This window comes from Coturnix japonica, chromosome 2 (assembly GCF_001577835.2).
Source record: "Coturnix japonica isolate 7356 chromosome 2, Coturnix japonica 2.1, whole genome shotgun sequence".
NCBI classification, from domain to species: domain Eukaryota; kingdom Metazoa; phylum Chordata; class Aves; order Galliformes; family Phasianidae; genus Coturnix; species Coturnix japonica.
The window spans coordinates 101243810-101256314 of NC_029517.1; the positions used below are offsets into that span (position 1 = coordinate 101243810).

Consider the following 12505-nt stretch of genomic DNA (forward strand, 5'->3'; position numbering starts at 1 on the left):
ATCCTTCGTTGTTTACTGCAATGGCAAACTAGTCAATCAGTAGAGTACAGATTTATCTGGGCTAGATGTACATGAAAATGCCAACAAGAATCTGCATTCCTCATTATGGAAGCAAAATTTTAGCTAGCAAACCTGAAACTCACTGCAACATGAAAACAGGTCCCAGCATACTGACGTACTACAGATATATCAAACCAGGGGGAAATGAAATTCAGCCTTCCACCTTCTGTGTTGCAGCCAAAGGATAGAAATATAACTGGGGTTAAAGATTCTTTGCCAGCCCTAGCAACTTATAACGTAACATATAATTAACTTTCACAGCTGGTCACTGGCTTCATCAGAAGCTTGGGGGAAACAAAAAATCATGTCTGTTGAATCTGGTTATGAATGTATTTTAAATACATCTCATTAAATCCATTCTGAGTTACCCCTGTTGCTATCTAGGTTAGATGGCTGATGGCATGCTTACAGAGAATACATGGAAACCATACATCATGCTTTATCTAGTCAATAAAAACAACTCCCCCAATCAAAATTGTTTTTTGTCATTACACTGGTACGCAGCGACACAGATAGTGTGCCTTTTTTTCTGACTGTAGGCTTCAGTCCCACCTGCAATTACTCACATGTTCATAAATTCTAATTTTCTTCCATGATTGAGTCACTTGCTTAGTAAATAAGGGAAAGGCTGTCGATCAAGTCTACTTAGACTTCAGCAGGTCTTTGACACTGTCTCCCACAGTGTTCGTCTGGAGAAGCTGGCAGCCCATGGCTTTGGCAGGTACACTCTTTGCTGGGTAATGAACTGGATAGATGGCCATGCCCAGAGAGTGGTTGTGAATGGAATTAAATCCAGCTGGTGACCGGTCATGAGTGGTATTCTCCAGGGCGTCAATACTGGAGCCTGTTTTCTTCAATATCTTTATTGATGACCTGCATGAGGGCATTGAGTGCACCCTCAGTAAGTTTGCAGATGACACCAAGCTGGGAGGAAGCGTCAATCTGCTTGGGGATAGGAAGGTCCTACAGAGGGATCTGGACAGGTTTGAGGCCAATGGGATGAAGTTCAACAAGACCAAGTGCCAGGCCCTGCACTTTGGCCACAACCCCAGGCAACAATAGCATCTTGGGGCAGAGTAGCTGGAAGAACATGTAAGGGAAATGGACAGGGGAGTATTGGTCACTTGGCTAAACATAAGCCAGCAGTGTGCCCAGGTGACCAAGAAGGCCAGTAGCACCCTGGATTGTATCAGAAATAGCGTTGCCAGCAGGAGCAGGGGGGTGATCGTTCCTCTGTACTCAGCAGTGGTGAGGCTACACCTGAAGTCCTGTGTTCAGTTTTGGGCCCCTCACTACAAGAAAGACATGGAGGCCCTGAAGTGTGTCCAAAGAAGAGCAACAAAACTGTAAAGGGCCTGGAGCACAAGTCTTATGGGGAGTGGCTGAGGGAACTGGGATTGTTCAATTTGGAGAAGACTCAAGGTAGAACTTAGCAATCTACAGTTCCTTGAAAGGAGATTGTGACAAGGTGGGGGTTGGCCTCTTCACTAGGGTAATAGTGATCGAATGAGAACTAATGGCCTCAAATTGTGGCAGTGGAGGTTCAGGTTAGATATTAGAAAAATTTCTTCTCAGACAGAATGGTCAGGAGCTGGAATGGGCTGCCTGATGGAGTCACCATCCCTGGAGGTGTTCAAGAAACTTTTAGATGTTCTAAGGGACATGGTTTAGTGGGAAAGTACTGGTGGTAGGTAAACAGTTGGACTAGATGATTTTGGAGATCTTTTCCGACCTTCATGATTCTATGATTCTAAGTTACCAATGAGACTTACACTACCTAAGAGTTTGAGCCTAGAGAGTTACCAAAACTCTCCATGGCCAAAACCATCATATTATACACACATTTGCTGTCAAAACTCTAGCTCTGCAACATAATACTTCTCCCTAGAGATTGCCTACAGTGAACTGGGGATTTTAATATTCCTCTGATATTTTTCTGCTGAATTCCACTGGGACAAATGGTCATTGCAGGGGACAAGACAGAAAATTGCATTCCCTAAGAGGATCTCAGCTAATGGCCTCTATCACAGTCAGATCACAGGTAGGGCCTAGAGATATCCCAGAGCTCCCAGCTTCCTGTTGCAAGATCCAAGAACTCAGAGCATTTAGATCCATCTGAATTCATTTGTAATGGTTTAATTTCAGTATAGATTTTCCAAACCACTTTTTTTTAAAGGGATAATTACCTAATGCTATTTGGGCTTCTGATTAGAGCAGTTATAAATCTAGTCTAGCAGAAGAGTTAGCTATTCAGAGTGATGAATGATACAGTTCCTCTAGCTATGTGGACATGTTTATTTTAATTAAAATGAACATTTCTTATCTTCCCTAGCAAGTTCTACCACAAGATAAGGTGGTGGATAAGCTGAAGTGAATCGAACCAGATTTAATCATTCCCATTTTGCTTTTGCAAGAGTTTGCAAATGAGCAAGCTCCTGTTTGCTGCATTGACCCAAGCGAATGGGAATTATGGAACTTTTGGCCTGGACTTGCATAAGGCCAAGAGGAGCAGCTCAGGTCCCTTGTTTTTTTCAGCCCAGAGTAGAGGAGGTGAGCAGAGGCCTCTTGAAGGCCTGAAGCTCCTCACAAGGGGAGTGGAGGGGAAGCACTGAGCTCTGCTCTCTGGTGACAGCAACAGGGAACATCTTGGAGCTGTGTCAGGGAGGGGCAGCTGGGGGTTAGGGAAACATTCTTCATCAGAGGGTGGTGTGTGTGGGGCAGGCTGCCCAGGGACATGGTCAACAGCACCAAGCTACTGGAATTCAAGGAGCATTTGAGACAACACTCTCACGCAAAGGATTTGAATGTTGGATGGTCTTATGGAGAATTGGGAGTTGAACTCGATGATTTTTGTCAGTCCCTTCCAACTTGGAAAATTCTATTATTCTAAGGCTAGGATAAAAACACAGTGCATGCTATAAGCAGAAACTTGTTTTCATACCTGTGTCACATCCTGAGTGGTAGCAAAGAAAATTTCAGTCTGACTTTGCAGTGTAGTTGTGAATACCCCACTAATGGCTTAAAGACAAACAATGCTTGCTTAGTATGGAGGGCTGAAGCTGTTGGAGAACGAGTAAAGTATAACTTCACACAGCTAAGGATACACAAATAAGCTTAACTGACTTAACTTTCTGTGCAAAAAACGAATGTGTGTATTTCTAAAAAGTAGGTCATCAATTTAAAACGTCTCCTAAATATAATTGCATGACTTTTTTTTTCATTGCTACCTCTCTTTTCATAACCAAGTTCTCTTGGCTTTTTCTAGGTGTGTTCAGACAGTTTGATGTTATATGTACAACAACCCTGTGTGAACCATGTAGTTTCATATTCCATTTTAATGATGTTTTTACTTGTAATTCACAGCATGATGTTCCTGCTAGCATGGAATGATATCAGAGCCCTCCTTAGACTAAAGTAACATATGTACATTTCTGTAGAAATGCTGTAAATCTAATGGATGACTATTTTGTTTGAACAAAACAGCCTTTAGCTGTTCTCAAAGTTCTACTCATTTCCCCAAACATATCAGTAGGAGAAGCTTGGTTAGTTCTTATACTCTTGCATCATTTCTAAAGCAGATCATCATCCATTGTGTTTGATAAGTAATGAAAGCCAACACTGTAGGGAAAAAAAAATCAACATAATCACCCGCAACGTCTCCATGGACTAGTTTTGTTATGAGAAAGAAATAATTATCCCAGTTTGCAAGTCCAATCATGTAATAGTCAGCACTACAAATGCTCCTTAAAAAATGCACGGTATTAATAAGATGTGAGAGTTTCTTTGCTAACAGAGGCTCTGGACTTCCAGAAAACCTTAACCTGAGAATCAGAGGTAATAGTAAACAATTTAAATAGTCATGCAGGAATGAAAATAGTATTCCAGATTTCACTCTAGATGCTACATGTAGCTCCAGTCCCTCTTAAAGGCTTACATTTGTTAAATGTAAAAAATGCACTCACAAAAAGACCTCTCCCCTAGTAAGTTAAACAACGCAGGGGAGTGTTCCCAGGCACAGGAACTGAAATCATCTACACTGAAGTGTTACAAGGGTCTCTGGTATGTTTCTGGCATTGGCTGATTTACACTTTATTTTGCAGTTCCCAGGCACAGCTTGGGAGACAGAATAAGCTGAGGGCCATTTCCTCAGCTCAGTGATTTCACCAGATAAGAGAGTACAACATGGGATTATTTTTGTTCCATTTGGCAACATTGCAGCTTAATATGTCCAGCCAATTTTAATTTCACGAACTCGTAAGAAACTGCAGACCACAATGAATGGAGCTAAATTAGGTTTACACTTAGGTTGTTTTGGACATGAAAACAGTCTTTAGTTTACACTTCATGTTTTATTTAACAAACTTTTGTTTCAGTGTGTCTGACTTTAGGTAGAAAGATAATCCTTCTGTAGCCTTGGGACTTCAATGAAAGCATCTGTTTAACTGCTTTGTAGAGCCTCGCCTCTACACAAGGCCATGATAAAGTCTTTCACTCCTTTGATTAGGAAGCAGTATTAGATGTGAAAGCTAACTTGATACATCACTGTTGCCATGAGTTTCATCCAAAAATAGGAAAAAAAAAAAAAAAAAAAAAAAAAAAAAGGCAGAAAGGAAAGAAAAAAGCCCAGCAGATGGTAACATCCTGGTTCATATGCAAGGCCACGTGAACTATAAGGCTCACTGCAGTGATCTTGAAGGTAGCGGCTTCTGACAGGACTATGTGACCCAACAAAAGCTGCGCACTCCATAGTAGTTTCCTAAAACTGGCTGCTCAGTCATGCAGAAAATCGGGTCCCCTTCATGCCTACTTGCAATTTATATAATTTGGGAAATACTCATTTCAACATTTCATCAAATACATTTTGTGGTTCATTTTCTGGGTTCTGTTATCAAAATGATATTCTTGCATGTGGAAAGAAATAATCACAGGCATTTCCATGATGCCCAGCTGTACACGAACTACTCCTCTCCTGTACAGAGAGCTCACTGTTCTCTGCTGATAGGTAAATGCTTTGTGCCTTCAGTGACAGTGATGTGGGATACCTGCATACAGTGCTCAAGGTGAGCCTTCAGCAGTGATGTGGGTCTGTGTGAGGTCACAGTCATTGCTGGGTTGGGAGGGTTTGGCCCCCAGCTGTCGAGCAGAGCTGGTGCTCTGGTGAGCGTGCTGCACACAGACACTGAGCTGTGAGCGTTCCTTGTTGGAGATCATCCTTTGGGAGCCCACTGCAGGCACCGCTGCGGCGTGTGTGTGAGCTGGGCACAGCCCGGACTGACCAGGCCAATAAGGTGAGCTGGGTTTGGTGCTGGGTGGCTGCTGAAAGGAGTCTGAGCAGAACAGCTGGGCTGGGGAGGAGCTCCCAGCTCAATGGAGGCCCTTCCGAGTGGCTGTTTGCAGGGGAAATTGATTCCTTGTGAGATTCTGTCACACGTTTTGGTGAGGATGATGAACTGCCATTACTGCCCTGTGTGATGCTGCAGTGCAATGGAAAGCACAGCAGTGATAATGGGGTATCAAAGTCCTGGGCTGCAGCAGGTGAGGATAAGCCCGAGTGCAGCAGCTGTGGGCACAGAAAGGAAGGAAAAAACTGCTGACCATTGGAAGGGCTCAGGCAGGCAGTGATCTCCAGTCAGACACCCTCACCTGCACTGCCAACCTTTCAGTGATGTCTGGGAGGGGTTTGCATGTGCCTGAGCTGCCCTGGGTTGGCCCTGCCATCCCACCAGGTGCTCAATCTCTGCTTCAAGCCGTGACTGAGCATCGCTGCTACAGCCCTGCAGAACTGCTGCTGGTCCCCAGCCTTTGTTTTAGACATTAGAAGGGAAGGAGAGCACAGACTTCATGGAGTGCAACTTGTGCTTTATTGACCCCCGGATCCAGCACATTTTTAACAGAACCCCCTGAAGTCCTGGTGAGATCCAGGTGCTGAGCTGGGCCGTGGGCTGTGCAGTGACATCACAAGCACGGTGACCTCACAAGCGCTTCCTGGGGCAGCGGCTGCCACCAGTGAGTGCCAGAGCCGTGAGTGCTGCGCAGAGTGTGGACACGCTGTGTCAGCCCTCGTCCCGGCTGGCAGTGACGGTGGTGGTGGCTGCTGGTGCTACCTGCTCTCACTGACGGTGTTGCCCAGCCATTGCACTGGTGTGTTAGCTGGAAGGGAGGAGAACTGCAGCTGTGCCCGGGTAAGCCAGAACTGGAGGTTTCTCAAACTTGTGAGTGGTAGCAATGCATCCACTGCAGCTGCAGCAAGGGTAGATGATGGAGTCCTTCTCATGGCAGGAACACAAAATGTATGCTGCAAGGTATATAACTGCTGGTGGGATGGAGAACAGCACTTGCTGGGGAAGTCATGGCACTTAGACACACATTGGTTCCAGAGCTGGCACAGTTCTTGCAACCAGCTGCTTCCAAGGCATTGCCCTCCTCGAGAGCCCAAACTGCATCAAAAGAAAGCTGGGAAAATGCTTATTCCTCATGATTCTTCCCTTGTAGGCACTTCCTGTAGGGTTCCGGTCCGAGAGGACTCTTTGGGGATCCAAGCAGTTCGAGCACAACCGTCTCTTTGCAAGAGCAGGGAATTCCTCTGGAGATAACCCAGACGGGCTCTAAGAATTTCACCATGTCTCAGCAAAGAGGCGACTGCTACTTCTACTTCTACTCCACCTGCACTAAGGTACGGTTGACTTTCTTCTGCCTGGGTTTTCTTCCATTTCCTCATGTTGAAGAGAAAGGGGTGGAGCAGGGGAGACCTGCTGGTGATGTTACCCTCATAGCGCTGCTAACAGCCTGGGCTAATGGCATGGACACGTTTCAGGCTGTGCTCTTATTTTCCTGTGGTTTCCTTGTGCTTGCAGGGAGACAGCTGCCCCTTCCGCCACTGTGAAGCGGCTCTGGGGAGCGAACGAGTCTGCAGACTGTGGATGGAGGGCGGCTGCTCGAGGAGTAACTGCAAGTTCCGTCACATGAGGATTGATGTGAGTGTTTGCCTAAAGATGTGCTTTCCAGCTTAGTCTACAACACCACTTTTCATGGCTGTGGTTGGGCTGAATGCACTTCTGCAGGCTGGATATGTTTGCTGTGAAAATCTTACTGGTTTCTGTTTCTAGAGGAGACTGGGAGGAGGTAAAGAAGGCAGAGGATTCAGTGCCTTAGGTATATCACAGCGGGAGATGTTTGCATTAGGAGCCAAAGGCATTTTCTCCCCAGATGCAAAAAGCTCTCATTGCTCAGCCTCCTAAAGCTGCTGGAGCTGGGTGGTAGGAGAGAGCGGCACTGCCCTCCTGCCAGCAGGGCTTGGTTGTGGTCTATCAGGCCTTTGCTGGCCTGGATTTCTTCTGAGAAGTTTGTTGGAGCTGCTTGGAGTAGTGAAGGGTGGGGAAGAAGTGCTGCTCAAGAGCTAAGGCTCCACACGATGGTTTCTGATGGCTGTTGGAGAGCTGCATCTCCCTGCAGACCTGATGTGCCTGTTTCCATGAACCTTGCTTTCTTTCTCTCTTCAGAGTAAGTGCAGGGTGCTTCCTTGCTTTTGGTGGATTCATCCAGGAGGCTGTCAGAAACCACACTGCGCCTTTCGTCACCTGAAGGAACGCGGTGCGCACGGACTGACCGCACCGCTGAGCCACAGTGAGTGTCCGATGGCATGAAGCATGAAGGGCTCAATTCTGAATGTCAGTTCTGAGTGGGTGCGGGATGCACGTCACCATTCATTGGGGAGGTGGGGGAGAGTCGTGATAGTGAAATATCAGTCTCTGCTTTGGCTGTCAGAGCAGCACTGGGCTTTTTCTGGAGTGAGGAAGATGCACTGCAGGTCTGTGCTGACTGCACAGCATTTGGGCAGCGGAAGGCAAATGTAACAAACAGTGCTTGAAAATGTGAAGCTTGTGGTTGACTGTGCTCAAACCTGCCCCCAAAGAGACGCTCATCAATCATTCCTTGTTTCTTTTCTGCCAGAAGTTGACACCAGTGGCCTTCCTCCAAAGAGCGGCCTTGCAAAAAGTCTGGGGAACCAGACAGAGGTTGACAAGGCACCAGAGAGAGGTACAGATACTCAACAGGCTCCTGGGTTTGATGCACTGTTTTTCTACTGAGATCTGACTGTTCTTTCCTGGGACTCTTCTCTGCAGTTGACATCCCAGCTTCCTCCCATGGCCCGGCTGGACGGAAACGCAAACGGTCGGAGGAGGAGAAGGGAAAAGCGGGGGAATCGCCCTGCAAGAAAAGAGTTAAAGGTGAGCACGAGGAGCTCGTTACGGTGCCTCAGAAAAGCAGTGCTGTCATTTTGCATTGCTCTCTGTCAGACTTTTCCTTGCCCTGGATTATTACTGAGTGCAGCTATTGGGTTTCTTTGTTCCTTTGTATGCGTTGTTGGTACACAGAGATGACCGTGTGCAAAACATGGCTGAGAATCCCGGACAGGGCAATGCAATTCCACTGGCCAAATGTATTTAACTTTGTGGAAGGGTGGTGGGATTGATAAGAGAACGTGGATCTCTCTTGAGGCGCAGCAAGACAGTACCAGCTCTCTCTTCCTTTTACTTTAGGTGGGCGCAGGGTCTCTGTGAGGCCCATTGATTGGAAAAACACCTTCCCCCCAACGCGGAGACAGAAACGAAAAGCAGCAGAAATTCATCCATCTGCTGCTGAGGACGCGGATGAGCCCCCAGCTAAAAAACTACCAATGGTAAGAGCAGTGGCAAAAGCAGTAGTGGATATGAAAGGTTTACATTGCCCTTGAAGAAAAGGAAGAAATTCCAAGTGTTCTACAGCTCTTCTGTTTCCCTTGAAGGCAGCAGATGTCTCACAAGGTACTTGTGGAAACTCTGACCTGTGCTTCATACTCTGTCTTGTTTCTTCCTAGGAGACTCTTGCTTCAGTCCCGCCTGAACACACCATGGTCTGCGTCGAAGTCATAAAGCTTCCAAGCAGGTGATGACCACAACTTGTTCTTCATTAATGCCCTTTTTCCGTCAGACAGAAGTTCTTTCACACTGGGGGAAAATGGGGTGTTTGAGATGTGTCATGGCATAATGCAACAAAGGAAGAGGTCATCTGAGATCATTGAAACTGCTTTGTCAAAACCTCTGCTGAGTTCATGGGGAAAAGTACCTCAGCCAGCAAGCAGGATTTTGCAGAGGAAGATTTCTTGACATGTTTACAGTTTGCCACAGTGAGGGTGGCAATGTGTTTCTGCTACAAAGCCCAGCCCCTGATTGCCAGACTCAAACTGCTCTACTTGAACAGATGAAAAAGGCACCTGCTGGTTTCCTTAACTCCAAAGGCAGCCGCAGGTTAATCGAATCACCATCCCTATGTGGGTGTGAGGGGCGGGAGGGTCAACTACAGACCTCAGAGCTGAAAGCACATCTCAGAAATGTCACGTAGATTGTTCTTTTCCTTCCCACAAGTCTGGAGCTGCTCCCAGGAAGCCACGCAGACCCCATGGCACAGCCAGAGGAATCCAACACTACATCATGTTCCTCACAAGGGGCAGAAAATTAGCAGCTGAGCTGCACAGGGGCGGGGGAAGCAGCCATCACTGAAGACAACAACCTTGAGGAGCTTCTGATGGAGCTCACAGAAGAACTGGAAGGAGAAACTGATGTGACGTTGAGGATGTGGATGTGGATGAGCTCCTTCTGGACCTGTCCGACATGACGGCTTAACACCATCGCCTGATTGGACAGTTTAAAACAACAACAATTAAAACCAGCCCTGTTCCTTTCCAGCCCTGCTCCTTTTTGTTGTTACTCTGTGGGTATTTCTGAGACTCTGCACTGAGTCTTAAAGCCGAGTCAAAGCAGTGACAATCAGCACTGACTGCATCCTGTTCTGATTTCCTTGTGGCTCTGAGTTCAGGTCCTGCACCCGCCGCCAGCTCTGGGTGCTGCTTCAGCATCGAGGGCACAAAGCTCCTCTGTGGGCACAGAACGGCGTCCATCCAGGGCTGAAACTGAAACTTCCTCCTTCCTCTGCCGTTCCCCGTCGGCCACACCCGGCCTGGGGAGGAGCGGATGGAGCGGATGGAGCGGGGCCGGGAGCGCGGCCTGCGATGCGGGTACCGCTGTGCCGATACCGCCGTCACATCATCACATCGCATCACATCCCCGGCCCTTGGCGCCGCGCACAAGATGGATGCCGGGCCCCGTTGGCGCTGGGCCGCTCTCACTCACCTCCTCGGCCTGTTTGCGCAGCACCTTCTCCCACTCGTACTGTGTGAGCAGCTGCTCATTGTCCTCCTGCAGCAGCTCCAGCTCCACCTCGTGCTCCTGGTTATCGGTCAGCACCGAGTCCAGGTTCTCCAGCACCGTCACCACCAGCGGCATCAGCTCCTTCACCACCTCCTCGTTGTAGCAGTGGATGAGCCGCTCGAACTCGCGGTAGATGCTGTTGGCCAGGCCCGACACCCGCTCCGACATCACCGACCCCGAGCAATAGTCGTTGCCCGGGTACCCCCCCACGCCGCCATCATCCAGCTGGATCTCCAGCATCGTGCCAGCCCCACAGCGATGCAGGCCATTCTGGCACCTTCTGCGCATCCCAAAACACGCTGTGGCAGCAGGTGGGAGTCACAGAACGATGCGGGGCCGGAACGAGCCGAGCTGGAGAGCGGCAGGGGAACACCGGGAACACACAACATAACACAACACAACAACACAACACGACCCTCTTCAGCCTGGAGAAGAGAAGGCTGCGGGGTGACCTCATTGCAGCCTTTCAATACCTGAAGGGAACTTACACCCAGGAGGGGAGTCAACTCTTTGAAAGGGCTGACAGTAGCAGGACACAGGGAAATGGTTTTAAGTTAAAAGAGGGAGGATGTAGGTTGGATGTTAGGGGGAAGTTCTTCACTAGGAGAGTGGTTAGGCCCTGGAACAGGCTGCCCAGGGAGGCTGTGGATGCCCTGTCCTTGGAGGTGTTCAAGACCAGGTTGTACGGGGCCCTGGGCAACCTGATCTAGTAAATGTGTATGTTTGGTGGCCCTGCCAGGCAGGGGGGTTGGAACTACATGNGGCCCTGGGCAACCTGATCTAGTAAATGTGTATGTTTGGTGGCCCTGCCAGGCAGGGGGGTTGGAACTACATGATCCTTGAGGTCCCTTCCAACCTGGGGTCATTCTGTGAATCTGTGATTCTGTGACAGAGAGATCTGAACTTTTTAGCCTTTGGTCCTGTTCTTATCCTATTCGGAGCTGTACTCCTAGTTTTTTGTTCCTTCTGAAAGGTGCTCAGTTGCATTGTTTCCAAAGGCTGCTTCCTTTCCCCAAACTACTTTTACCTCACAAAGCATTTTCTCAGTCTTACATAGTTTCAGCTGTCCCAAATTAGGCTTCTTGGTGCTTCATTCCTGCTCTCTTCATCAGAACATTTACCTCAGCCTGCAATAGAAGACTTCAGACAACTGCTTCGGTGTTCTACTCTCAGATCACATTAATTAGTTGCCAGGATAAGTGCTAATAAAAAAAAGAGGAACAAAAATATACTCTTCAGACTTCAAAAATCCCCATGTGAAGGAATGTACCTGCAACCAGAACTGCTCATAGACAGATTTTTAATTATGAAAGCCTCTGTGAAGATAAATTAGTTCCTCAGGAAGTCTGTGAGAATGTAAAAGAGGGACCATCCCTCTGAGATCACACTGAAGGTATAAAGAAGCTTGTAACAGTGTCACACCCTAATGGAGTCTTTTGGCCAGTCAGGAATAACTCTGCAAGCAATATTACAAATCACATTCAGCAAAAGACTAATATGGCCTAAAACTGAACTTCCTCATGTTGTATTTAAATACGTTCCTATTGCCACTGCTGTGGCAATATCCACTTTAAGCGGATTTAAGCACAGCCAAAGCAATGAGAGTGGAGTTTATACCCAAACAAACAAACAAACAAAAGAACCTCTATGGACAAAATACTGAGGACATTGGTAAGAGCGAATGCTGAAACTGTGTGGCAAGAATGCTTTGTGAATTTATGCTATCTAGCTCTATGTTAATTTTGTCTGATAAATGCAACACCCCAGACAATATCACTGAGAATCTTTGCTCTAACTGGTTACGGTGCAAGTTCTCTCTGCCTTCTGGAGGGATAAGGCAAACAGGTAAACCCTAGGTCTTGGAAGGTTCTTTTTCTTGAATAGTGCGTATGCAGAGGTCCTCACACATCAAAGGATGTCAAAATGTATTTGAATGATATACAATTGTTAGCACTGATGTGTAGCTACTTTGAGAGTGAAAGGTGGCAGGTAGCTCATGCGGTCTGACACAGCTGCAGTGTGCCGTAGCACAGGGATATTGCGGCCAAGGATAGAAAGGTACAGTTGTTCCATATATCAGTTGGGAGATTTTTAACATCTATGCTGGTTAGACAGAAACACAGCTTTTGAGAAGAGATGAGTTGGTTTATCAGAATAGCTTTTGCAACTTGTGCTACCAGCTGTGATATTTAAAATTT

At 47.2% G+C, this 12505-nt stretch overlaps 1 protein-coding gene across 1 annotated transcript; it reads left to right on the top strand.

Annotated features, from left to right (window-relative positions):
* The first annotated feature begins 7229 nt into the window (after positions 1 to 7229).
* LOC107310169 (zinc finger CCCH domain-containing protein 11A-like) lies at positions 7230 to 9667 on the top strand. The gene is made up of 7 exons (XM_032442593.1): positions 7230 to 7268; positions 7560 to 7683; positions 8011 to 8097; positions 8184 to 8288; positions 8601 to 8740; positions 8918 to 8985; positions 9465 to 9667. Exons 1-7 carry the CDS (start codon positions 7230 to 7232, stop codon positions 9556 to 9558), a joined length of 657 nt encoding a protein of 218 aa, XP_032298484.1. The 3' UTR covers positions 9559 to 9667.
* The last annotated feature ends 2838 nt before the right edge of the window (positions 9668 to 12505 follow it).